Source organism: Numenius arquata, chromosome 2, assembly GCF_964106895.1.
Source record: "Numenius arquata chromosome 2, bNumArq3.hap1.1, whole genome shotgun sequence".
NCBI classification, from domain to species: domain Eukaryota; kingdom Metazoa; phylum Chordata; class Aves; order Charadriiformes; family Scolopacidae; genus Numenius; species Numenius arquata.
This window is the reverse complement of record NC_133577.1, coordinates 60,557,923-60,585,266: the sequence shown is the minus strand read 5'-3', so window position 1 is coordinate 60,585,266 and position 27,344 is coordinate 60,557,923. Positions and strand designations below refer to the sequence as shown.

General features: G+C 47.0%; 3 protein-coding genes across 4 annotated transcripts; 2 read left to right on the top strand and 1 right to left on the bottom strand.

The window, feature by feature from the left end:
• The first annotated feature begins 7,011 nt into the window (after positions 1-7,011).
• Positions 7,012-8,094, top strand: LOC141479415 (lactosylceramide 4-alpha-galactosyltransferase-like). The gene has a single exon (XM_074168582.1). It carries the CDS (start codon positions 7,012-7,014, stop codon positions 8,092-8,094), a length of 1,083 nt encoding a protein of 360 aa, XP_074024683.1.
• A 7,428-nt stretch (positions 8,095-15,522) lies between these two features.
• Positions 15,523-22,556, top strand: A4GALT (alpha 1,4-galactosyltransferase (P1PK blood group)). 2 transcript variants are annotated; one of them, XM_074168367.1, is made up of 2 exons: positions 15,523-15,540; positions 21,420-22,556. In XM_074168367.1, the coding sequence occupies exons 1-2, from the start codon at positions 15,523-15,525 to the stop codon at positions 22,554-22,556; spliced, it is 1,155 nt and encodes a 384-aa protein (XP_074024468.1). The 2 variants fall into 2 exon arrangements, with proteins under 2 accessions (XP_074024468.1, XP_074024469.1); XM_074168368.1 differs by lacking the exon at positions 15,523-15,540 and adding an exon at positions 20,235-20,297.
• Positions 22,557-24,239: 1,683 nt separating this feature from the next.
• On the bottom strand, positions 24,240-27,118 carry LOC141478301 (poly(U)-specific endoribonuclease-like; the record flags this gene model as incomplete). Its single annotated transcript, XM_074167409.1, is given in 6 exon segments — positions 24,240-24,407; positions 24,409-24,498; positions 25,414-25,418; positions 25,667-25,761; positions 25,763-25,807; positions 26,988-27,118. Coding segments are annotated over 6 exon segments (534 nt in total), but the record flags the coding sequence as incomplete, so codon positions are not given.
• Between the last annotated feature and the right edge of the window lie 226 nt (positions 27,119-27,344).

Below are 27,344 nucleotides of genomic sequence, written 5' to 3'. Positions count from 1 at the left end.
AGCTCCAAAACAGATGAAAACAGCACATTGCACACCAAAACTGTAACCAGTCAGGGCAGCACACGATGCCTCTGCTCGAACATATTTAAGAAAGGGTGGTAGCTGCTAGGGACAGGCATCAGAGAAGGGAGACATGAGAGGAGACACAAAAGGGCACACATAAGGACAAACGTGGGAGGACACATGAGGATGCAGAGGAGATGAGTCACAAAAAAGGACACACAGGGCAGGAGGCCTAAAAGGACATGTGTGAGGACAAGTAAAAGGAGACACAAAGGCAAAGATGTCAGGAGACACAGGAGGAGATGTGAGAGGAGATATAAGAGGACGTGCAAAAGGAAATGTGAGGACATACATGAAGAGACGTGTCTGAAGGGTGAAAGAAGTGGAGGAGATATGTGGAAGAGGACATTGTTGGGTTCATGGCTTGAGATGCTCTCTTGGAAGGAGGCACTCTGTGCTGGAGGAGGTACCCTTGAGGGACTGCAGCCTGTGCTAGGGCAGTGGCACCCCTGAGGATCTACAGTTTGTGGAGGACCCACACCGGGACAGGGACACCCCTGAGGGAGTGTGGCCCATGGAGAACCTGTGCCAGGGCAGGTACACACCAAGGGACTGCAGGCTGTGGAGGACCCATGCTGGAGCAGAGGAGCAGTAAGAAGCAAAGAGCAGTGGAGGAAAACTGAGATGCAAGGATCAGCCAAAAGAAACTGTTACGCACTGACCCGTAGCCTCCTGTGCTTCCTGTTGCCTCATCAAAGGAATCGGGACAGACAGAGCATAACCCACAGTGAAAACAAGGGAAGTTGACAGCAGGAAAGGGGCAGTAGAGGTGTTGGCCTGAAGATGAGCCTGAGTAGAAGAGGAAAGGTGTTTCCCAAAGTGTTTTTTTAATTGTTGGTTGGTGATCTTTTTCTTTTTTTTTTTTTTCTCAGTACATGAATCGGTAATTGAAAGCTTATGTTAATTTGTAATAAATTCAATTAAGTGAAATTCCCCAGGTCAAGAATGTTTTGCCTATGGCAGTATATTCATTATAGCAATGATGTGGCCAAACAGTACAAACCCCGTGTGGATCTAGTATGAGTAGAGATTCCGTTCTCCATGTGTGACATTGGCGTAACCCTATATCACTGCGTTGGTGCTTTGGCATTTTCCCAAGTAGAGCTTTCTAGAGAAGGGCCAGCACCAGCCAATTGCAAGTGTTCGTGAGTGATAATCTTTGAACAAGTTGTGTGGGCAAAAGCCATAGGATAGATGCTGGGTTTTTTTTGCAAACCCTTACATTCAGGCTGTAAAAGATTCATTGTGGAGCAGAGCTGGAGTAAACTTTTGCCGTTGATGTGCTCTTTCTGCGGGGTGCAGCTGCATAGCCATCTCTTTTCCCCCATGCTCAGACTCTTTGCTGGTGCAGTACTACTAGCCTAGCAGTAACTCTACTGTGTACTCCATGTGTAACGTGGTTTAAAAAAAAATCTCACTCCCTTGCTCTTCTTCCTTCCGCACACGAGTGGAGCGATGGAGGGAGGAGAGATAGCAGGGTCTTGCCGTTTCTTGCAACTATATGGAAAGAAAGTGTGAGTTTCAAGGAAAGCAGAGGTCATGGGTTTCAGAGGAAAGCAGAAGTGCAGCTCACTGTGACGGGGCTGCTCCCAGGCATGCCCGTGCCCGGTGCTACTGGCCAGATGTTGTGGCATTTTCTACAGGCAGAGTAGAAATGCTCCAAAACGGTCTCTCTGAGAGACTGAAGGTGTGTTGAAAAGTCTTAGGATGATTTTTGTTCAAATGGTGGAAAAAAAAATGAGTAATAAAAAAATCTCAAAGAAGATTTTTCTTTTTTTTCAAATGAAAATGCTTAAACTGAAATGGAAAATTCTGTCCTGTTATTAAGCTAACCCATAGCTATCTGTAACAGGCATAATGTAGTTCTCTATTACATTCTGCACATTTGGTTTGTCTCACAAAACTTCTGTTTTTACTGATGGATTGTATTAATTTTATTTCTTTTAAATTATGCAAACTTTTGCCACAAGGGAAACAGGGATTAAAGCAGAGAAGTCACTAAAATGTTTTGCATCTTTCAGACAGGTCCTTTTTTTCTTTAAAGACTATATTCCTTGTGAAACCTTATTTTATTTTATTTTTTTCTTTATTAAGACCCTGGCACCACTTTGACTATGCAGCCTTTGAGGAAGGAATTGGCACACTGATGACAGCGCCCTTCAATTAGACTGTACATTGACACACGTTATTTCAGACTGTAAAAACCTGTTGGACTTTCTGGGAGATAAACTCAGCTCTACTTTTTCAGCTGCTGCAACACTATCTCTTTATGGTTAAATATACACTTTGGACTTCAGACATCTAAACTTGGAGCCTGGCAAGAACAGTCAGACTAGGCTTGTAAAAGCAGAAATAGCACTGAGCATCTCAGCTCAACTGCCTGACAGGAGGGTATATAGATGTCCCCCTATGCTTGAGCGTACTACTAGAGGAAGATCTGGCTCTGCGGGTAGAACAGGTGGGAAAAGAGGAGAATGTGTCTGCTCTTCAGTAGGGATGACTGCTATATTGAAGGTTTAACAGTTTCACTTTCACAAAGTCTGGTTTTAAATGGTGAAAGAAGGGAAAATATGAATTTATTTAATTTTTTTTCAGTGAAGGAAAGTGTTAAGTACTCTTAAGTCTAGAGGCTTAAATATAAAACTAAGAGCATGCTCAAGAACAGAGGTGCCGTGTGAAGGAACATAGAGGAAACACTACTATGTTGCAGAGCTTTGTAGCGAATATTGGATACAGGGTGGTTATCAAGGAATAAACAGAAGGGAAACAAGTACCATTCTGTGAATCTGGGAGCTGACACCTCTTGACAGGAAGAGATGATAGCACTGGGGTTTTAGATGAGTTCTTAGTTTTAGGGAGGGCTGGCAGGTGGTTCTCTGGGGAAATGAAACACCTCAGAAGCAGCTGTCCCACTCGCTGTCGGATCACTAGTATGGCAGCAAACTCAAGGACAAAAGAGAATCTAAAATCCTAGTACCAAGGATTACTCTTGTACATGTCTGATTTGAAAATAATGGACTGATGACGATAAAATTAAATAAATGCTGTCTTTCCTTACAAGTGGCAAGCACAGTAGGGATCCAGGGAAATAAGGGTCAGTGAGGGAGAGGTTTGACCATATTTTGGTTTTGAAGGAGAGTAATCTGTGTTGGAGGACAATATATCATATCAGATCCAACAGCCCGAAAGAGGTGAGACTGCTGCTCTCCTGGTGAGGTGAGCCATGTCCAGACAGTGGTGAGGCTGAAGATGTATTCAGCAGGCACATGCACACAAAGCACACATATACATGTATATGTACACGACTGGCGACGCAGATCACAGGCAGACACTCAGAGCACCCACATGAATGTAGGCAACACCAACAGCCTCATCCAGCTCCCCTTTCTGGCTGGACAGGATGGAAGTCCACAAGTGAGAATATACATAGACATGTAAAAGGTGAGTCTCTGCAGCAGCTGGGCTTAGGCACTCAGCCCAGTAGTTGCTGGCACCTGGACATACAAGTTCCCAAGGCCACAACCCTGCTCCAGTTGCTGGTACAAACCGTTAAACACACACACACACACACAGAACTGGCCAGGATTTTCCATGTTCCATAACTGATGCTCCTGTCCCCTCACCCTTAGAGATGCACAGGTGCTCTCACATCCAGAGCTGGCCTCAGGGACCCACTCTTTCTCCTGGTTCCCAGGCCACTTTGCATAATCACAGGGTGGTCCACTTGGTCTTTGTTAGCCATTGCACACTTGTGCACCCACAGTCACTCCAGTTGCTGGCTCCATGGACACACACCTCTGACCTGTGGTCTGACCATTCACATCCTGACATACACATGTGCACACAGAATTGAAAGCCCTCACCAAGGAAAGACTCAGAAAGGAATTTAATAAGAAGACAAGAGATCAAGCGCAGGGCATGGCCAGACAAGCATACATTAAGGCTACCAATGTTATTAACTTTTTTTCCAACTGCAGAATGAACAGGAAGCCTGCTAGAGAGGCAGAAGGTCAGTAGGAGATGAGAGATTGAAAGGAAGTTCAGAGATCAGTTTGAAACAAACCAAAATTAGTGTCTGCATCTGGTTACAAGTAAGAGGAACTTGGGGATGTTTCTCTACGCTGTAAGCCCTCCTTGTGGGTGATGCATGCCACAGTCTCTTGTGCATCACCATGTCCATGGAATATATGTCAGGACTGAATGAACAGGCAGATGATGGGACCTGATGGGATGCATCCATGAGTGCTGCAGGAGCTGGGTGATGTCATTGTGAGATCACTCATTGTTATGCTTGAAAGGTCATAGAGATCGAGGGAAGTAGAAGGAAGCAAAAGTCACTCCTATATTGATATCTTCAAGACATGCAAGGAAGAGGATCCAGGGGACTATAGGTCTTTCATATAGGCCACTCATTGTCACCTTGAACCCTGGGAAGGCAATGGAGCAAATCCTCTGTGAAGCCACCTGCAAACATATTAAGGACAAGAAGATAATTGGGAGCAGCTGGCATGGATTTACAAAGGGGGATCATGCCTGACTAAACTGATAACCTTCTATAATGAAATGACCAGCTCGATGGACAGGAGAATATTGGATATTGTTTATTGTGACTTTAGTAGTTTTTTGACAGTCTCCATAACAGCCTTGTAACATACTGATGAAAAGATGACTACCTAAACATAGTGAGGTGGGTAGCAAACTAGCCAAACTTCTGTACTTGAAGTATTGTGATGAGTGACACAAAGTCCAGGTGAAGAGCAGTAACTAGTGGTAAACTCCAAGGATCTTTGCTGGAGCCAATACTGTTTAACATCTTTATTAATGACCTTGCTGTCGGTGTCATGGAGTGCAACCTCAGCAAGCCTGCAGATGATGCAAAACTCGTAGGAGTGGTTGATACACAAAGTGGGTGAGTTGTCTCTCAGAGTGACCTTGACAAGCTGGAGAAACGAGATAACAAGAATCTCATGAAGTTCAACAGAGACAAATGTAAATGGTGACAGATAACTCCTTGCACCTAGGATAAGGAGTTGACCAGGAGTCAGCAGTGTGCCCTTGTGGCAACGGAGGCCAACAGCCTGCTGGAGTTCATTATGTAGAGCACTGCCTGCAAGGCCAAGGGAAGCAATCCTTCCTTGCTGCTCAGCACTGGGGAGACACATCTGGAGTGCTGGCTCTGGGCTCCCCAGTAAAAGCGAGACATGGACATGCTGGAGCAAGTCCAGCAAAGGGCTGCTAAGATGAGAAAGGGACTGGAGCATGTGCTGTAGGAAGAGAGGCTGAGAGAGCTCTGATCATTTTGCTTAGAGAAGGGCGGGCTCGGGGGGTGTCTTGTGAAAGTGTATAAATACCTGACCGGAGATGGGTGGGGTAAAGAAGACAAGCCAGACTGTTCTCTGTGGAATCCAGTGATGGGAAGAGACACAGTGGGCACAAACTGAAATAGGGGGAATTAGAATGAAGAAACGGTGGTGAAACGCTGGAGCAGGTTGCCCAGAGAGGCTGTGGAGTCTCTGTCCTCAGGCAATGTCAAAAGCCAAGAGGACGTGGTCCTGAGCAGCCTGCTCTAGGTGACTCTGCTTTGAGCAAGGCCGTTGGTCAAACAATCTCCAGAGGTGCCTTCCCACCCCAACCCTTCTGTGATTCTCTGATTAGATGGGGCCTGACCTGAGGCCTGGAGAGCTCCGTTGACAAAAGGGCTGGGAAGAGCTTAAGATGCTTTCCAAAGAGTTTCCCCAATGTTGGTGTCTTATGAGTCCATCCGTGGTGCTGCAGCGCTTGGAAGGATTTGTGGAGGCTACAGAGCAACAGGCCTGATGTTTGTTGCAGGCAACAGAGCAGATACTGCACTAAACCCTAAACTTAGTGGCTGTATGGATAAAGGTGGTATTTTATGAAGGCGTCAACATGTCTTCTGTAAGGGAAGGTCGGCATCGAGCACAGGGACAAGGGGGAGCTCTGTCATAAAATGAGGGACACCTGAATTTGGCAAAGTCATTCAACGAAGTATCTGGCATAAGAAGGAGTATTCCCACATGAATGAGGAAATTAATTGGTCGAAAGAAGTGTGTGTTCAAAGGAGCATTCGGAACTGAAGCCTTGGCGGGGGGAGGAGGCAGGTCTAGAGAGCCAGATTTCCTGTATTTGTTAAGTGGAAGAAAGAACCCTGTCCCCTCAAGCCTGCCCCTGCTTGCTCTTTTACAGCTTACCAAGCTGAAAATGATTTACAGGATTCAACAGGCTGTGATGTGGAGGGAGGGGGAAATAGACACCTAAAAAGCAGAGTGGTTTTTTTTTTTTTGCTGCCTGTAGCACCCTCAGCACATGCTGGCATTTCTCTGCAGGAGAAGAAAATGTTCTGGGAATCCAGAGCTGGTGCTTTGCGTATCGGCTGCCTCTGTTCTGTCCACCAAGCCCCAGTGCCTGGTGGAGAGCAGTGGCTCTGTGCTGTTGCGTATGGAAACCTCCCAGTGCTCTGACAAGTCCTTTTCTGGCTACATGGAGAGTTTAGTAACCAGGGGTTAATGACAAATGGCATTGTACCAGCTGTGTTCTTTGTTCTCTTCCCTGTCTGGTTACAGATTAAAGCTTTTGGTGTTCCATGAAGCTCTCTGTTCTGGAGCCTGGGTTTCGGATTTGGAGATGGAGCAGACAGAGGAAAGGGAAATGCCACATTCATCCTTGCTGCTTCCCCCTCAGTTCTGCATTGACCTGAAGGCCCGGTGACAATACAGAGAAGCCAGGAGACTGTTTCAAAAGTGACCAAAAGGCATAATTTAAGCCTGCTGCTCTGAGGTGGAGCAAGGAGAGTTCTGCTCTGCCGTGACACTGTCGCAAGGTTTCTGGTCTGCTGCCTTGCCTGTCAGTGTCTTTTTCTTCTTATCTCCCCTTCAGATCACGACGATTGTCTCGGGAGAGCAGGCTCTGACGGGAGCAGGACTGCCCAGGATGTCCAGTTGCCTGCCAAAACTGACGGCGGCAGTGCTGAGCCACCGGCTCAGGGCTCTGTTTATCCTCACCATTTCATTTGTGTTCTTTCCCTCTGTCATGTTCTACTGGAGAACTAGAGAGGACACTGAGGGCCAGCTCTACAGCTTGCCTACACAAAGCAGGTGTGAACAGTTTTTGCCTTGCCTTCCCCATCCCACAGCTGGTGGGCAACCTCCTTCCCCAGGGGATGTGTTTTTTGTGGAAACCTCGGAGCAAACTAACCCAAGTTACCTCTTCACGTGCTCGGTGGAGTCAGCGGCCAGGACGCACCCTGGGACAAGGGTTGTGGTGCTCATGAAAGGATTGGCAAATGGGAATGCCTCCTTACCCAACCTGTGGGCATTCTCGTTGCTGAGCTGCTTCCCCAATGTGGAAATCCGGTCCCTGGACTTGCCAGAGCTTTTCTCAGGGACACCTCTGGCAAAGTGGTACCTGCAGTCTTATCATCACTGGGAGCCTTATTTCCTGCCTGTCCTGTCTGATGCCTGCAGAATTGCCATCATGTGGAAATTTGGTGGCATCTACCTGGACACAGACTTCATTGTGCTTAAGAACTTAAAGAACCTCACCAATGCCCTTGGCATCCAGTCTCAGGATGTACTGAACGGGGCCTTTCTGTCCTTTACACCCAAGCATGAATTCATGGAGCTTTGCATGCAGGACTTTGTGGATAACTACAATGGCTGGATCTGGGCACACCAGGGCCCAGAACTCTTAACACGTGTCTTCAAGAAGTGGTGCTCCATCAGTAATATTCAGAACAACATGAGCTGCAAAGGGGTGCGTGCTCTTTCTCCAGAAGCCGTTTATCCTGTTCACTGGGAGGACTGGAAGAAATTATTTCAATCAATCAGCTCCTCGGAGCTTCAGGAGCTCCTTAAGAACACCTACGCAGTGCACGTATGGAACAAGCTGAGCCACGGGACCAGGCTAGAGATCACATCCCAGGCCTTCCTGGCTCAGCTGTACTCTCAGTTCTGCCCTGCCACATACGCAAAGATGAAGGAGGACCCTGAAGAGCAGTCAAGGCCCGCAGTGTGACCCGTGGGCCCTTGGCTGCAGGGAAGTTCCCCAACCTGAAGGAAACTGAGTGCCTTTCACCTTCCACAGAGCTGGTTTCTGGCCTGGGAGCAGGTGCTCTGTGTGACGGCTCGGTGATGTTTGCACCATTTCTGATATCTGCCTCAGATCCCACACGCTTCAAATATACACCAGAACCTGCGTTTGGACTCTCTTGTTGTCCTTCAGTAGCCCTTGATGCTGCAGGGAAGGGAGAACTTGTTCATTGGTGCCTATCAGTTGCTCCTCTATTGCTGTTCTCTCAATCGCTTCTCCTGCGTATCAGGCCAGAAAAGCCTCCTGTGTAGTTTCAGCAGCTGTAGGAATCCTTGGCTTGCCCTCTGTAACTTTTATAAGTATGTAAATAAATGCCAACGAGTGCATTTTAATGGTTTACACGGTTTATTGGAGCTTAGGACCAAATTCCCCAGGTGGTAAAGATTCTTATGGCTGATGAAGATATGGGAGAGAATGGGAAAATCTGAAAATGGCTTTAAGAAACTAAAACCATTTAAAATCCTTATGTGGCTCAGTGTAAAGTTGTTCCTGTTTTCCAAAGGTACTTTATTTCCAATGATCTTTTCTACTGTTTTGCATTCCACAGTGACAGGACAACTTTTCTGCTCCTTTTTGGGAAAAGAAACAGCCAAAAGCAGTTCTTTCACCAGCATGGGGAAAAGCAACAAGTATTGAGAACAATACTGCCCTGCCGCATCACTGCTTGGAGATAGAAGTGTCTTTGTCTACACTCATAGATTCATAGATTGGTCCAAGCTGGAAGGGACCTCCAAAGGTCATCTAGTCCGACCTCCCCGCAGTCAGCAGGGACACCCCCAACTAGACCAGGTTGCCCAGGGCCTCGTCGAGCTTCACCTTGAATATCTCAAGGGAAGGGGCCTCAACCACCTCCCTGGGCAACCTGTTCCATTGCGTGTCTGCAACACACCTGAGTAACATATTTAAGATAGCACTGGTGGTAAAACAGTTGGTGGGCTGTCAGTGATTAGAGGGTAGTTCCTTGTGGTTTAATTGCCTCTTACTGTTACATAGGTAAAATAATAAGCAACCCCCAGTAATGCAACTGAAATTTAATTTACACCAACCCTTTTTCCTCGCATCCAGAGTCATATGTTTTATGACTAAATCACTCACTCCGGTAGGTACTCGTATGTGAATTCTGAGAAATGGTCCTGTCATCTTTGTCTGTTGGTTGTACGCCTTTTCTTAATCTTCTGTATTTGCTTGCTGTGGAAGAGTTCTTGCATAGAAGTATTTCCATCAAATGCTAGGATTAGTCTGGGAAAGCCCAGGCTGTGCAAAGATGCAGGATGCTCAAAAGTAAAGCTTGTCACGCATTTCTTGTAACTCTCACTTCAGACTGGATACCAGCAGTACCATAGTGAAATACCAACATTTTTATATAGTAACTTTTCATGGTTTTGATGTCGGAAAACGATCAGTCAGTAATGGTATGATACTTTGATGTATATCTGAATTTTGTTCCCTCTGCCATTCCTCTGCACCTGCTGTTTCTTCACTGCGTAGAAATCCCACTGCATGTACTGGCTGTACAGGTGGGCAACTCTGCTCCCAAAGGGAGCGCACGTATTGCCAACCTAGTAGGACTAATATCAGCACATGGATGTGTCTCATGAGTGAATGTAAGCAGAACAAGCCTAGTGGCTTTCCAGATGTAGTTTTTTTCTTTGTCTTTTAACAACCACTCAGTTTTCTACCAAAAAAAAAAAAAAAAAAGCCCCTCTCAGAAATCGCTTTGTGTTTTATTGTACAATTGAATTGTGGAGAGCATAACCAGTGGGAATATTTCTTGATTAAATATTCCCATCAGAAGCATGTGAATCTAGAACACATTTTGGCTAGGTTAATCATTTAATGGGATCATGGAATTGTCAGAGTTGGAAGGGACCTCTAGAGATCATCTAGTCCAACTCCCCTGCCAAAGCAGGATTTCCCAGAGCACATCACTCAGGACTGCATCCAGACGGGTGAGCCAGGTGAGTTTCTTAATTAAGTTCACAGCACAGCTGCATCACCCAGGTCCCTTCCCTGTACTAGACACAAAGCCCTCCTTCTAGGTGCTGCTTCCATCTGCTTCTTTCTTTCCTGCGTTCAACAGCTCACTACCTGTCCTAATTCTTCACAGCAAGCTGTGCAACTGATTGGTATTAGCAGGCAACAGGATAAACCCTCCACTTTCTTTATGTTGGTTTTTCACCTACAGAAAAACACAATGGGAGGAAATATCTTCTTGGGCTGTAAAAGAATCCAAGTATAACATCTACATGAAGTTGCTGTTAGATTGCAGGGTCCGGCTGTGCAACCAGTGATTCTTTTTTCAAGCAGGAGAAATGAAAAAGCAGCGCTTCTGGTCAGCAAACCTGTGCCAGCTCGACTGTATCGGGAACTGGGGTTATAAGGGGAGGGAGGTGTATAAGACACAGGGGCATCAGTAGCCGTGAGAGCAACTTGGAAGGTTTTTCTGAGGGCTGTTTGTAGAAAGTGCCTCAGAATAAAAAGCCCAAACTTGGGTTTCCATATCCTTTCCTTTGGCACAGCTGGCTGTGGCCTTTCAGGTGTCCCACGTGGCATAATGGTGTTCGGTCACGACGGGAAGGACAAGGGAGGTAAGTCAGCACCAGCGTGGCAGCCACAAGTGATGAGGAAGCAGGAACAAGGCAGAGTAGTCCCACCTGTGGGCTGGCAAGCTCCTGCAGCCTGCCTGGCTGGGGCCAGCAAGGGCTGTCATGGAGAGGAGGAGGGCGATGAGGAGGTAATGTGCTGTGGGGAACAGGGCAGGGGATGGCAGTGGGGGGCGGTTGAGATGCTGGTGGGGAGGGTCAGGACATGCTAGCTGCCCTTGGGAGTTCCTTTCGGCTGGAGAGGTGCTGACGCAGGCACCCGCATGGCAGCAGGGGCCCTGCTGCCACCTTCCCCAAAGAGGACAGCAGTTTGCCAGTCCCTCCTTGAGCCTCCTCCTCCTGCTCAGCTTTCTGTAAATGGTGGAAAATGAGCCTGGGCTGGGTTGGCCCTCCTTCCTGCTGCTGGAGGCACCGTGGTCAGGCTGGGAGCTGCACCTGAGGTGGTGGCACGGCCATGGCAGAATCTTCTGGAAGCTCCGTGCGGCCAGGCGCTGCGTCCCCCCTTCTGGGCAGTGCTGGGGGAACAGAGTGGATTTGGGGTGGGCTGTGCCTTCTTCCCCCGGCTCCTGGGCTGGGTAGGAATAACCCGTCTCTGGGAGAGACATCTTGTGCTCCTGCAGGCCTGTGTCCCTCCATCCTCCTGCCTCCCCAGCCCTTCGCTCTCGTGGCATAGAGTGCTGCATCTACAGCTGTGTCAGCAAGAGCTATCCCAGTGCGTTCTGCCAACGTGGCCACATCCCGCCACTTCCTCTCGCTGAAATTTAGGCAGTTTGCAGGGTCAGTGATTAGAGAGTATCTCCTTGGTGCTTTTTCTGGTGGCTGGGGATGGTTCCCATGCTCTGAGGCTGAGCAGCCCTTGGCCAGTGATCTCTGATCTCTCAGGGGTCCCTGAGGCCTACCTGTGTTATAGGGAAATATGGCATATCTTAAAGGCAATCACAGGTCCCATGGTTCAGCTGTGGGAAATGCCGATTGATTCATGGCTTCACGTTTGATTTTTTTTTTTTCCCCTTTGTTGTAATCACATTTGATCTTTTTTTCAGCTTGCGCCATTTTCTTGGAAGAGCTTTACTCTCCTCTGCAAAGGTAGGATCTGTGTAGCTGTCGGGTGCAGGTGTGCCAGTGTCAGTGCAGTGAGTGAAATGCAGCCTCTCTGCCTTGCATTCATCCTTATCTTCATAATGTCTTTGCAGGAGACGATGAAAACAGCTTGTGCACACCAGAGTATGTTTTGGATTCTTGTAGTCCTGAGACATTGTTGCCTGCAGACCTTTTCTCTGGGCCGTTCCTACCCGCTACGTCACGGACACATCAGTTTTCACCTTCCAGTACTACAGAGGATGATCTAAACTGCAGGCAGGCCCAGACTTTTGGGGCAGAGGACTCTGTGCACCGGTCCCTTTATGGACAAGGTGCTCAGTGGAGTGATCCACCAGCATGTTGCCTTATGGCCACTTCATTGTGGGATCTGAAGGATCCTACAGCAGTGCTGGAGCAAGTTGTGCTCCCTGCTTCATCCATCCACCCTCCAATGTGATCCTTCCATCCCTCCCTTCCCACATGGTCCCCGAGTTAGCTCAGCAACACCCCACTCGGTCCGCTCTTCTCTGGCTGTATCTGATGCTGGGGATTGCTGCTTCCAGCCACTCCCTGTAGACGTGGGATGGAGCAGAACGAACCTGCTGTTACCAGAGCTGAGCCAAGCCGTGATTAAAAACTACAGTGAGCAGCTCTGAAGCTGAGGACAACGGCACCAGCTAAGCCTGCATAAACTACATGGCCTCCTTCTACTGGGGAAGGGAAGAGTAAAGCTGGCCTATGTACTGGGGCTGGCCCCTAACAGTGGATATGAGAGGCTAATGCAACGCTGGACTTGGGGAGTTTCGGCTTATCTCTTGTACTATTTTGGGGGTGAGGTGCTATGACATCCACTGGGCCATCACCCAAACGATGGTTCAGAATGGTTCCTACAAAATTTTAAAGCCCAGGTAAAAGCTAATGCTCACAACTAGGGATTAGACTTGAACTAATTAGAACTTGAATGCCAGCTGACTGGCATCTAGCAAACGTGACGCCCGTCAACAAGAAGTGTCGGAAGGATGATCTGGGGAACTGCAGGCCTGTCAGTCTGACCTTGGTGTCTGGGAATGTCATGGAACAGATCATCCTGAGTGCCATTATGCAGCACATGAAGGACACCCAGGTGATCAGGCCAAGCCAGCACAGGTTCATGAGGGGCAGGTCCTGCTTGACAAACCTGATCTCCTTCTGTGACAAAGTGACCCGCTTGGTGGATGAGGGAAAGGCTGTGGATGTTGTTTACCTGAGCTTTAGGAAGGCCTTTGATACAGTCTCCCACAGCATCCTCCTGGAGAAACTGGCTGCCCATGGCTTGGATGGGAGCACTCTCCACTGGGTTACAAACTGGCTGGAGGCCAGGCCCAGAGAGTGGTGGTGAATGGAGTTAAATCCAGTTGGCGGCCAGTCACGAGTGGTGTCCCCCAGGGCTGGGTATTGGGGCCGGTTCTCTTTAACATCTTTATCAATGATCTGGACAAGGGGATTGAGTGCACCCTCAGTCAGTTTGCAGATGACACCAAGTTGGGTGGGAGTGTCGACCTGCTGGAGGGTAGAAAGGCTTTGCAGAGGGGTCTGGACAGGCTGGATCAATGGGCCGAGGCCAATGGGATGAGGTTCAACAAGGCCAAGTGCCGGGTCCTGCACTTGGGTCACACCAACCCCCTGCAGTGCTACAGGCTGGGGGCAGAGTGGCTGGAACTGCCCGGCAGAAAAGGACCTGGGGGTGTTGGTGGACTGTGGGCTGAACATGAGCCAGCAGTGTGCCCAGGTGGCCAGGAAGGCCAACAGCATCCTGGCCTGTATCAGGAACAGTGTGGTAAGTAGGACCCGAGAGGTGATGGTCCCCCTCTACTCGGCACTGGTGAGGCCCCACCTCGAGTGCTGGGTCCAGTTTTGGGCCCCTTCCCACAAAAAAGATATTGAGGGGCTGGAGCGGGTCCAGAGAAGGGCAACAAAGCTGGTGAGGGGTCTGGAGAGTAAGTCTTATGAGGAAAGGCTGAGGGAGCTGGGGGTGTTCAGCCTGGAGAAGAGGAGACTGAGGGGAGACCTTCTCACTCTCTACAAGTCCCTGAAAGGAGGGTGTAGCCAGGGGGGGTCGGTCTCTTCTCCCAAGTCACAGGCAATGGGACAAGAGGAAATGGCCTCAAGTTGCACCAGGGGAGGTTCAGATTGGACATCAGGAAAAATTTTTACACGGAAAGGGTTATTAAGCCTTGGAATGGGCTGCCCAGGGAAGTGGTTGAGGCACCATCCCTGGAGGCGTTCAAAAGACGGGTTGACATAGTGTTCAGTAACATGATTTAGTGATGGGTTGTTTTGGGGTTTTTTTTGGGGGGGGGGTTGGTGTTTTTTATTTTAATCAGAGTTAGGTTGATGGTTGGACTAAATGATCTTAAAGCTCCCTTCCAACCTAGACGATTCTATGATTCTAACTGCAAAGCTATGGTTTTGGTGCATTTCCAGTAATACCAACCAGTCCTGTAAGTCCAGAAGGACACAAAAATCTCAAGGGACAGAAAGCTCCAGGCTGAGCCCGAAACTGAGCTCTGCTTTGCTTTCTTAACCTTGTCGCTTTGTGAGGCTGCTCCTAACGGCCCGGTCACCAGCTGGTGCCAGCTTCTTTTTCTCATGAACTCCTGCTGCACGCTTGTGAGCAGAAGTTCGTCTGTGCTGCCCGCACTAACAAGTACATTGCTGTGCCTGGCTCACCTGCTCCTGGCAGTGACTCGGGTGCTCCACAGCAGACAGCACAGCACGCTCTGCCTTGCCTGCGGTCAATAAGGTAACGGTGCAATCGCTCTTATGATAGAAGGAGACAGATCTCTTCTCTGGTGGTATGTTAGCCTTGTGACTACTAGTGGCTGCTTTCACTTGTCAGTCCGTCAATCCATATTGTATCTGGACCTACGGCTCTCTTGTGCATAAGAGTAATGTGGAGAGACCACAAGGAGTGAAGCTGATAAAGTGCTAATTCTTTGTGATTTCAGGTGAGAATGAACAAATAATGAGCTGTTTCCTTGCCCTGCACCTCAGCAGTGGTCTGACAGAAACCTCAAGTTGAGTATTTCTTCTTAGTCCTCCTGACAGAAGTCTTAATTCCTGGGTGAAGGGAGAGCTGATTGGCACAGCACTGGGCTCTGTGCTACACTCCCCTCCCTTGTAGCTGGCTATCTTTGATACTGAGCCATTGCTACACTGGTTATTAGGGTCTGGCAGCCTTCAGGGAGGTTCAGAGTTGCCTTAGTGGCAATACTTCTATCTAAACTTGGTCTTTTATGAGTCCCCTCTGGCTAAGACAGTTGTTTATACTGGTTGTACTAAGATTTAGGCATGGAGGTTCGAGACCTGCTGCAGAAGTGATAATCTGAGAATTATGTGGTTCTAACGTAATTACATAAAAGCAATTCTAATGGCTTTCAGTGCGAACTGAGCACATAACGTTTCATTCTCTGACGCTGCTAAATGCATGCCCCTAAAGAATTTCTACAGCTTATTTCTTGCCATTTTTTATCACTACTCAAAGTGTCACTAAGGTCTGACGATGTTCTGTAACACTATCACTCAACGGTGTACATTTTGTCCTGTTAGGAATGGTTTGCCAGCCATCAGGGACTTCTGAGTATCTGCTGTTACAATCTGAAAAGTAGAGGATTGCAGGAACTGCTCAGTGATGCTCGTTTGGCTTCATGTAAATTGGTTTCATATACAATTGATGTTGTACCACCACTGTCACCCCCCACTCAGAAGAGAGAAGGGGTGAGTGACTCAGGTTCGCAAATCTGCAGCAGCGCAGACTAAGGTGAGACGACTCTCAAGGTCTGTATACAAACATTTATTAAATTCCCACAGTGATTAATATATGTCTTGACTAGGTCCACAATAATTGGTTAGGTATATAACAAATTATGGCAAGCAGGTAAGGTACGCCTTGCATTGCTTAAAAACAGATATACAATGAATTATGGGGACTGGTACTTAACAATGGATAAACAATGAATTATGGACTTTGCAACTCTAAGAGAAAAGAGAAAAAGAGGGATAGAGAAGGAGAGAGAGCGTGAGAGAGGTCAAGAGATCAACGGTCCTGGTTCCAGTGTTGGTCCAACCAATGGGGGTCTCGGGTTCGTAGGAGCACTCTGCAAAAATCTCCCACTTACCTTCCCACTTTATGTTCTCTGTTTCGGTCCAACCCACCCCACTGCTACGGTGGCAGTTTTGTCTCAGGTTTCTCCCCCGTGAGAGGTGACATGCAGCACGATTTGGGTAGAGAGACAAGTGTTACAGTCATATATGTTTAGCATGATCTTGATAATCTTCATTAGCGTATACAGGGTGTCAAGTTTAATATGCATTTCACAGATAATGAGGCAAAGGTCATCATCGGGTATAGCAGCCAGTTGAAGAAGGAAAGAACTACACAGGTTCCTGTTCTTGCGTCCTTGCTGATGAAAAGCAGAGCTGTCCTGTCTCCCTCCTCCAGATTCAGGCAAGTTTCTTTCCCGCCTGAGTCACACAAGGGATAAGCAGGTGTTAGCCTTATCGGTTCTTTAAGCATAAAGCCTGCATTATCCAGACTCCACATTATCCAGCCATGACGATAGCTTCCTTTCAAGGTCCTTGTGAGTGTTTGAGACATTCCCCAGAAAGGCTCTGAGGGCCTTCTCCCCCTCCCTTTCATCTCTCACCATTTGTTTCGGGGAATTTACAACTTGTCTCTTGCAATCACCCCATCGTCCAATTGTCATCCAGTTTTGGTTGTTTCCATTTTTTGCTGCCTGTGGTTTTGCTACCAAGGGACAGATCAGTGAAGTACATTTACGGGTATGTAGGGCAGGAAACCCCTTTGTTCACTGCAGGGTGTTCTAGTTCCCCTTAGAGGTACCAAGAGGAGACATGAGCATGTGCAGACCCAGCAGCATCAGGTAGGTTGAAGTCCTTGCAGAGAGGAGTTACAAGATCTTCCATGTCTGTTCCCTTTGTGCTACATTTTATCCTTTTTGTGCTTGGAAAAAGGGAAACTTGCTATCATTTAAATGTCAGCCTTTACCTTATGCAGTAAGGTGTCCCTGTACAGCTTACAGGTTTTTTTTGGACTGGGTTTTTTGGTTTGCTTTGTGTTTTCTTTGGGCGTTTCCAGCACTGCATTGGTTAGCTAGGCTTTTAAATTTAGCCAGAAAGGTTGTGAAAATTATATGCAGTATTTTTTGCAAATCGTGTCTATTTAGAAAGTATGCATTAGCCTGTTGCTGTGTTGAAGAAATTCTTGTGGCTTGCCAGTATCTCACCAGTCTCTGTCACACTCTCGGGGGGTCTGTGAATCTTCCTGTTTCTGAACTGGCATGAGAAGGAAAAGCATTACCTTCCTTTCACTGGAGTATTGAACACATTGGGGAAAAAACAGGGGCAGATGTGTCCACATCAGCAGAAGGACCAGTGCCAGGTCCCCCAGTACCAGAGCAGTGTCCCCCATGACATCGTATTATTGTCTTTGGGATCTAGTCAATGCATGACGCAGGGTCATTCATCCAACCCTAATGCAGATTGCACAAGCTGATAAGTGACTGCAGGCGTCACTGCCTCTAAAGGGGACATGGGTGCCTATGCCACAGAACTTTAAAGTTAGGTGAGATAAAGCCCACAGTGGCTTCTAGCAAACCTGGGCAGAGCCAATGATGAACTTGAGAAGTACATGGGCTGACCAGCCTGATAGCATCTTAGCAGAAAAGGACCCAATGGTCCTGTGAACAAGATGTTGACCAGGAGCCAGCAGTGTGCCCTGGTGGCAACAGAGGCCAACAGCCTGCTGGAGTTCATTATGTAGAGCACTGCCTGCAAGGCCAAGGGAAGCAATCCTTCCTTGCTGCTCAGCACTGGGGAGACACATCTGGAGTGCTGGCTCTGGGCTCCCCAGTAAAAGCGAGACATGGACATGCTGGAGCAAGTCCAGCAAAGGGCTGCTAAGATGAGAAAGGGACTGGAGCATGTGCTGTAGGAAGAGAGGCTGAGAGAGCTCTGATCATTTTGCTTAGAGAAGGGCGGGCTCGGGGGGTGTCTTGTGAAAGTGTATAAATACCTGACCGGAGATGGGTGGGGTAAAGAAGACAAGCCAGACTGTTCTCTGTGGAATCCAGTGATGGGAAGAGACACAGTGGGCACAAACTGAAATAGGGGGAATTAGAATGAAGAAACGGTGGTGAAACGCTGGAGCAGGTTGCCCAGAGAGGCTGTGGAGTCTCTGTCCTCAGGCAATGTCAAAAGCCAAGAGGACGTGGTCCTGAGCAACCTGCTCTAGGTGACTCTGCTTTGAGCAAGGCCGTTGGTCAAACAATCTCCAGAGGTGCCTTCCCACCCCAACCCTTCTGTGATTCTCTGACTAGATGGGGCCTGACCTGAGGCCTGGAGAGCTCCGTTGACAAAAGGGCTGGGAAGAGCTTAAGATGCTTTCCAAAGAGTTTCCCCAATGTTGGTGTCTTATGAGTCCATCCGTGGTGCTGCAGCGCTTGGAAGGATTTGTGGAGGCTACAGAGCAACAGGCCTGATGTTTGTTGCAGGCAACAGAGCAGATACTGCACTAAACCCTAAACTTAGTGGCTGTATGGATAAAGGTGGTATTTTATGAAGGCGTCAACGTGTCTTCTGTAAGGGAAGGTCGGCATCGAGCACAGGGACAAGGGGGAGCTCTGTCATAAAATGAGGGACACCTGAATTTGGCAAAGTCATTCAACGAAGTATCTGGCATAAGAAGGAGTATTCCCACATGAATGAGGAAATTAATTGGTCGAAAGAAGTGTGTGTTCAAAGGAGCATTCAGAACTGAAGTCTTGGCGGGGGGAGGAGGCAGCTCTATGAAACTCTAAGATCAGTTCTTGTGGCAGTCACCCAAGCATCATGAGCACTGGGAATTCTTAGCAAAGGAGTAGAAAACAAAACAGCAACTAGTTTCCTGCAACACTATAAAGCTTAAAGCGTAGTGATAATGGGGTTTCCTTTTCCTTCTTTTTTTGCTTTTTTGTGTGTGTGGTTTTGTTTTTTTGTTGTTTTCTGTTTTATTTCTAATTAGATGGGTTCTTCACAGCACAGCTGCTGTATGACCCTTCTTTCAGCCACTGTGTTAGCTGAAAATATGATGTCACATCCTCCTTGACCGACTTGTTTTCCCCATGTGTTGAGACTCCATCTTTCACCGTTTCAGAAAAAGGAAGTGCCAGACAATAGAGTTATAGGCATTCTCAGAGACACTATCCTCTTGAAAATCTTGTCCAGCTGAGCAGTGACTTCTCTGGTGTCTTGAAAGCAGAGACAGGTGAGTAGTATTTGCAGTTTCTGCGCAACGGCACTTTCAATTTCAGAGGAAGGTAGAGAACCAGGTTTCCTGTGTTTCTTTTGTGAAATAAATTGACTGGCTAATGCAGTGTCTAAAATGTCCTCTTATCCGCTACAAACACGGAAATTTATTTTTAAATATATATCAGTCTGATTGTAGTAGAAGTGTCTCCACTTACTAAAAATATGCTTGTAACCTTGAAGCTTGCTCACTGTTAGATTAGAGACGCACTTTTCTGCCTTCTCTATAAGAAAAGCTCTTTCCCCTCAAGCCTGCCCCTGCTTTCTCTTTTACCAAGCTGAAAATGATTTACAGGATTCAACAGGCTGTGGTGTGGAGGGAGGGGGAAATAGACACCTAAAAAGCAGAGTGGTTTTTTTTTTTTGCTGCCTGTAGCACCCTCAGCACATGCTGGCATTTCTCTGCAGGAGAAGAAAATGTTCTGGGAATCCAGAGCTGGTGCTTTGCGTATCGGCTGCCTCTGTTCTGTCCACCAAGCCCCAGTGCCTGGTGGAGAGCAGTGGCTCTGTGCTGTTGCGTATGGAAACCTCCCAGTGCTCTGACAAGTCCTTTTCTGGCTACATGGAGAGTTTAGTACCAGGGGTTAATGACAAATGGCATTGTGCCAGCTGTCTTCTCTGTCCTGTTCCCTGTCTGGTTACAGATTAAAGCTTTTGGTGTTCCATGAAGCTCTCTGTTCTGGAGCCTGGGGATTTGGAGGTGGAGCAGAGGGAGACAGTAGAAATCATAGAATCGTTTAGGTTGGAAAAGGCCTTTATGATCATCAAGTCCAACCGTTAACCTAACACTGCCAAGTCCACCAGTAAACTATGTACCTAAATGCCACACCTACATGTCTCTTAAAAACCTCCAGGGATGGTGACTCAACCACTTTCCTGGGCAGCCCGTTCCAATGCTTGACAACCCTTTCAGTGAATAAAATTTTCCTTATATACAATCTAAAGGTCCCCTGGCACAACTTGAGGCTGTTTCCTCTGGCCCTAAATGCCACATTCCTCCTTGCTGTTTTGTTACGTGGTTTTGCATGTTTACTTTTGGGGCCTCCGTGGTGGGCCCAGGAGGTGCTGGTTCTGCTTTCCTTCACTTTAAGGGGAGGGAAGGCCGGAAATGCTTGATAATGCTGAGAATGTAGCTAAAATTACTTCTATTTTTGTTGATGCCTTATTGGTAATCTCTTCCTCTCCATCCCTCCCTTTTGCAGGAGGAAGAGAAGAAATAAGGATAGGGTGGAGATTGCATATCCATTACCAGGCGATTCCATTGGGAGAGCTGAGCAGGTCACAGTCAGCATGACTTTTGCATCCTGGTTTGGTGACAATTGGTTTAGCCAGCACCATCTACCCAAGGAGGTAGAAGTGAGGACTTGGCATGGGAGCAGGGTTGGGAAGCAGCCTTGAAACTGTCCTTACCTAGGCAAATCTTGTCCTTATCGTCTGCATCCACCTCCAAAGTTGCCTTGTATCAATTCCCCTCCCACTATCCATCCATTCTGCTATGTTACAGTGCAATGAAAAATGAGCCAGGCTCTCTGTAGGGGCAGGTGGTTGATTTCGAAAGGCAGCAACTGCTCGTTCAACAGCCTGGGAGAATGAGTCCTCCTGACAGGAACTGATGTCAGCACTGGGGTCTTAGTACTGTGCTTGGTTTTGGGGAAGGACGGGTTGTGCATCATGAGAAAAAACTCTCAGCAAGGCAGAGTTCTACACAATATACATTGATAGAGCTCCAGGAATATACATAAGGAGCATTCCTATTTCCTCATTCTAGGGTTTTTTGCATGTATGTCTCATGTCCAGAATGACCTGAAATTCTAGAAGGTGGTAGATAAATTCTCTAATGCTGCTTGCATACCACGAAGGTATGCCATTTGTGTTTCAAATGCTGCATATCCTTCCAATTGGCAAGCACAACTTACACGGACAACATAGACAGAAATGAGGATCAGCCTTGGTTTGTGATATACAGAAAGGAAGACTTGTCACTATTTTGTGTTGGAAAGAGAGGGACACAAAGATGGGCAGTAGTTTCTGATGCGGGAACTGAAGGCCCAGTGACAATACAGAGAAGCCAGGAGACTGTTTCAAAAGTGACCAAAAGGTATAATTTAAGCCTGCTGCTCTGAGGTGGAGCAAGGAGAGTTCTGCTCTGCCGTGACACTGTCGCAAGGTTTCTGGTCTGCTGCCTTGCCTGTCAGTGTCTTTTTCTTCTTATCTCCCCTTCAGATCACGACGATTGTCTCGGGAGAGCAGGCTCTGACGGGAGCAGGACTGCCCAGGATGTCCAGTTGCCTGCCAAAACTGACGGCGGCAGTGCTGAGCCACCGGCTCAGGGCTCTGTTTATCCTCACCATTTCATTTGTGTTCTTTCCCTCTGTCATGTTCTACTGGAGAACTAGAGAGGACACTGAGGGCCAGCTCTACAGCTTGCCTACACAAAGCAGGTGTGAACAGTTTTTGCCTTGCCTTCCCCATCCCACAGCTGGTGGGCAACCTCCTTCCCCAGGGGATGTGTTTTTTGTGGAAACCTCGGAGCAAACTAACCCAAGTTACCTCTTCACGTGCTCGGTGGAGTCAGCGGCCAGGACGCACCCTGGGACAAGGGTTGTGGTGCTCATGAAAGGATTGGCAAATGGGAATGCCTCCTTACCCAACCTGTGGGCGTTCTCGTTGCTGAGCTGCTTCCCCAATGTGGAAATCCGGCCCCTGGACTTGCCAGAGCTTTTCTCAGGGACACCTCTGGCAAAGTGGTACCTGCAGTCTGAGCACCAGAAAGAACCTTATTTCCTGCCTGTCCTGTCTGATGCCTGCAGAATTGCCATCATGTGGAAATTTGGTGGCATCTACCTGGACACAGACTTCATTGTGCTTAAGAACTTAAAGAACCTCACCAATGCCCTTGGCATCCAGTCTCAGGATGTACTGAACGGGGCCTTTCTGTCCTTTACACCCAAGCATGAATTCATGGAGCTTTGCATGCAGGACTTTGTGGATAACTACAATGGCTGGATCTGGGCACACCAGGGCCCAGAACTCTTAACACGTGTCTTCAAGAAGTGGTGCTCCATCAGTAATATTCAGAACAACATGAGCTGCAAAGGGGTGCGTGCTCTTTCCCCAGAAGCTGTTTATCCTGTTCACTGGGAGGACTGGAAGAAATTATTTCAATCAATCAGCTCCTCGGAGCTTCAGGAGCTCCTTAAGAACACCTACGCAGTGCACGTATGGAACAAGCTGAGCCACGGGACCAGGCTAGAGATCACATCCCAGGCATTCCTGGCTCAGCTGTACTCTCAGTTCTGCCCTGCCACATACGCAAAGATGAAGGAGGACCCTGAAGAGCAGTCAAGGCCCGCAGTGTGACCCGTGGGCCCTTGGCTGCAGGGAAGTTCCCCAACCTGAAGGAAACTGAGTGCCTTTCACCTTCCACAGAGCTGGTTTCTGGCCTGGGAGCAGGTGCTCTGTGTGACGGCTCAGTGATGTTTGCACCATTTCTGATATCTGCCTCAGATCCCACACGCTTCAAATATACACCAGAACCTGCGTTTGGACTCTCTTGTTGTCCTTCAGTAGCCCTTGATGCTGCAGGGAAGGGAGAACTTGTTCATTGGTGCCTATCAGTTGCTCCTCTATTGCTGTTCTCTCAATCGCTTCTCCTGCGTATCAGGCCAGAAAAGCCTCCTGTGTAGTTTCAGCAGCTGTAGGAATTCTTGGCTTGCCCTCTGTAACTTTTATAAGTATGTAAATAAATGCCAGCGAGTGCATTTTAATGGTTTACACGGTTTATTGGAGCTTAGGACCAAATTCCCCAGGTGGTAAAGATTCTTATGGCTGATGAAGATGTGGGAGAGAATGGGAAAATCTGAAAATGGCTTTAAGAAACTAAAACCATTTAAAATCCTTATGTGGCTCAGTGTAAAGTTGTTCCTGTTTTCCAAAGGTACTTTATTTCCAATGATCTTTTCTCTGTTTTACGTTCTACAACAGTAAGTCATCTTTTCTGGGCTTCTTCAGGAAAACAAATAGACAAAAGCAGTGTCAGGAAAGATCCCTGCTTTGTTCAAGAAAAGTCTTGTGGCTTGTGAGTATCTCACCAGTCTCTGTCACACTCTCAGGGGATCTCAGTATCTTCCTGTTTCTGAACTGGTATGAGAATGAAAAGCATTACCTTCCTTTCATTGGAGTACTGAACACATTGTGGAAGAACCCGGGCAGATGTGTCCACATCAGCAGAAGGACCTGTGCCAGGTCCGTAAGTAGGAGCAACATCACCTGTGACATTGTATTATTGTCCTTGGGATCTAGTCAATGGATGACGCAGGGTCATTCATCCAACCCTAACGCAGATTGCACAAGCAGATAAGCGACTGCAGGCTTCGCTGCCTGTAATGGGAAGACAGGTGCCTATACTGCGGAATTCTATAGGTCGGTGAGATAAAGCCAAATGCGGCTTCTAGAAAACCTGGGCAAAGCTGATGCAGTAATAGACCTTCTTTTGATCTAATAACCATTCTTGCATTCCAATGTGTTTCCTGTGTGTCCAGGGCACCATAGTTGTAAAAATGCATTTGAAATTAATCTCTTATGAAATAAGGAGAGGAGAAAAAAAAGTACTGTGGTTCTCCTTGTGCCAAATCCGAGTTCCTGTCTGGAAAGCAAAGTGTAAGCAATGTGTGGTTATTGCTCTCTCATATATGCTGTAGCTAACAAATAAGAGAAATATGTGTATCAATGTGGCCTTTTCCTAAATGCCATTATCTGCTGAAAAGTACGGTGTTATCATGCACGATGGAAGGCTGATATAAGTTTGAGCCAGCCTTTAATATGAGTGAGCAGCAGTATGTTTTGAGGTTTGTCAGACACTGAGCCATGGCACACTATTGATTAAACACTCCATTGCAGACCAAAAGCGAGTGAGTCATCAATTTTTACTCAAAATGAGTTCTATTAAACAACATGTCATCTTACTCTGCTGTCCAGTCCCATGTTGCCCACTGTCCCAAAAAAAAAAAAAAAAATTGAAATGTTGCCTGATCACTCTAACTACTAGTCTTCACTACCGGTGCTGAGGAGTAGTGGGTATTCTGATCCAATGTGTTGCCCATAGCAGCAAACAACCATCTGTAGTTCATATTCCTCTATCTTCACTGTTTCACGTGTGACTCTTTCTTCAGCCAGCAGGAAAATGACAGTGTAAAGGGGAAATTCAAACTCCAGGCTGAACACCAATAAAGGTGCTTCCAATTGGCTTGACTGCGCCCTTCCAGCTGAACTGGATGCTCAAAGCTCGGTCATCTTTGTCAGACTGATAGCATAAACGAAACAACAGAATGTCCCGGTTTGAAGTAAAACCGAACCAATTTTCTGTTCTGTAACTTCACATCCTAGCTAGGCTTCCTCTAACTCTCTGAAATTAACGGCATATTGTGGAGAAAACTGCTCGTTCTCAGAATGATAAGCCCAATGTTTGTGCTCCATGCCAAGGGATGGTGTGCAGGGAGGCCCTTGCTTATACTTACTGCCATAACAACCAAGGTCAGCCCATTTCATTATTTGCCCCCTTAGAGGGTCGGAAATGGAAAAAACGTAGAGGGGTCACATCGGTGGGGAGGAGTGGACAGGAGAGGTGACCCAAACCTGACCAACTGGGGTATTCCATCCCATCTGCCCCATGCTCAGTATAAAAGCTGAGGGATCAAAGGGTCAGCCCCCTTCCTGTGATGGCCGACGTCCAGAGAGGACTCTGTCTGTTCATCTGCCTTTGATCCCGATCCGTGTGTTCCTGACTCCAGAGCTGGAATCCAGTTCCCATTCGTCACTGAGTCCAGTCTGGGACTTCCCCAGTGCCTGCCGGTGATGTGACTGTCATCCTGGGAGCTTGATACGGTTTTGTATATATTGTATCTATTTCATTATTTTCATCTTTATTTTTATTTTAATATTAATTCTTCATTAAAGTAGTTTAGTTCATTCTAAACTTCTGAATCTCCTCCTCTCTCCTCTTTTGGGGGGGAGAAGGCGGGGGGAAGGGCCATCTGTCGGTCCGGTTTTGGTAAATTCGGCTGAAACCACGACACAGAATAATCTCCAACACAGCTGTGACAAGACAGATACATTTTCCAACTCCAGATTTTTGAGAGCATTCCAAGATTCAGTCATCCTTGCTGTGCCAGAGTGCTATAGCTGAAGCACAGCCTTTTCCCTGTGCTCTGGAGCACACACGATCTTTTATCTCAATTAAGCTTCAGCAGTGTTGTGGTTCTGTAAACACCAGCACTACTTTTTTAAAATAGTTTTTGCAAATAAAGAAGCTGGACTTGAGGGCATGCTAGTATTCTGCTTATATACACCTGGGCAATTTCGACTCAAAACAGTTAAGCCTATGATTGCATTGTTGGGCCTTGATTCATTACTACAGCTTTTATCTCTGTATCCATTTGTCTTAGTCGCAAAGGCACCCTGCTTGTTCTAACCCTGGTTTTGTTCTGAGTGACAATATCCCTTGTAGTCAGTTTGGTTGCACTTTTCCCGAAGGGAAAATTGCACCCAGTTGCGCAAACCTAAGATGCCTTGTTTCTCCAACAAAAACACGTTCAAAACTACAAGAAACAGGTCTGTAGTAAACAAAAAAGTAACATGCAGGTCTTTTATGTGTTTATGTAGTTCAAATTGGCAGAGGTAGAAGGCAAGAAGATGCACAAGCTTGCTTAGGTTGATTTATTTGACTGGAATTGTTGGGTTTTCTTTCTTTCTTTGCACAAAACTTACAACGAAATCGAGCCACAAAATCTAAATTTGTATTTGATGATGAAGGTTGCTAGTAAATGCCACAGATGCATCACTGGTGCTTATCCAGATTTTAGCAAGGCTTCTGACACTCTCTCCCATAATGGATTCATAGACAAATTGATGAAGTACAGATTAGAAAAGTGGATGATGTGGTGGGCTGAAAGGCGAATGAATGTCTGTGGTTGAAGACCTGTGATTAGGGACACCAAGTACAGCTGAAGGCAATTCACCAGTGGTGTACCCCAAGGGTCAATACTGTTAATATCTGATGAGTAAGTCTTTAAATACAAGCATGAGCATGACCACCTCATTTAGGCCATATTCTGAGGCTGTCTTCCAGTTCTGTGTGTACTAGATGGCACTTGGGCTTATATTTACCTAAGTCACAATAGCGTGGGGATTATCCATCAAATGTATCTGTCTCCTTTCCTGGCATCGAGCTGGAACTAGATGTCATAGAGCTGATATTTTAAATCGGCAAGGTTCGGCTTTGCTAGGTATTTTTTAAGCAGACCATATTGCTCAAGGTGTCATCTTGTTGGGTCTTGAAAACCTCCACAGATGCTGATTTCACAGCCTCTGTGGGCATCCTGTTTGGACTGCATTTGTCCTTGTTGAATTTTGTGATGTTCCTTCCTTAGCCTACTCCTCCAGCCTGCCTAGGTCCAGCTGAAGCTGAAGCCCTGCTCTTGAGTATACCAACTTCATCACTACAGTTTGCTGTCAACTGCAAAACTGGAAAAGTTGCACTCCACCTCCTCCTCCAGGCAATTGATAAAGATATTAAATGTTACAGGACCCAAGACAGATACCTGAGAGACTCCACTGGTAACCAGCATCCAGGTATTGTGGACCATTAACGTGTTCTCTCTACTGTTCTCTCTGCTAAGTGATTCTTGTCACTAGGAAGTCCTGCCCATGTCATTAGTGGAAATGACAAAGCTCAGGCAACTCTAGCGAAAAGTCTAACTAGCAAAAGGCAGTTTTGCACACACCTTTTCCTACAGTACCGTACTGCTGTTAATCCTCGTGGGACAGCAGTCGGTTACCTGCAAATCAATTGTGTAGTCTTTCCCAGGCATACGGCGGTTAGCATCCACATCCCATATCTTACTGAAAAGTTTAGAAAGTTCATGATTTAAGGTTCATGAAACTTTAGAAATGAAATTTTAGAAAGTTCATGATTTCTTTCTGCCAAGAAATCCAGAGAAATACACATGGTAAAACAGACAAATGCTGTTATTTCTGCAAGTCACTTCTAGAGTCTTCTACTATCACTTTATGTTCTGGATACTACCTTGTTAAAAGGAGAGATTTCTCCCCACAACTTCCTGTCAGAGCTGCTCTAAAAAACAGAGAGTT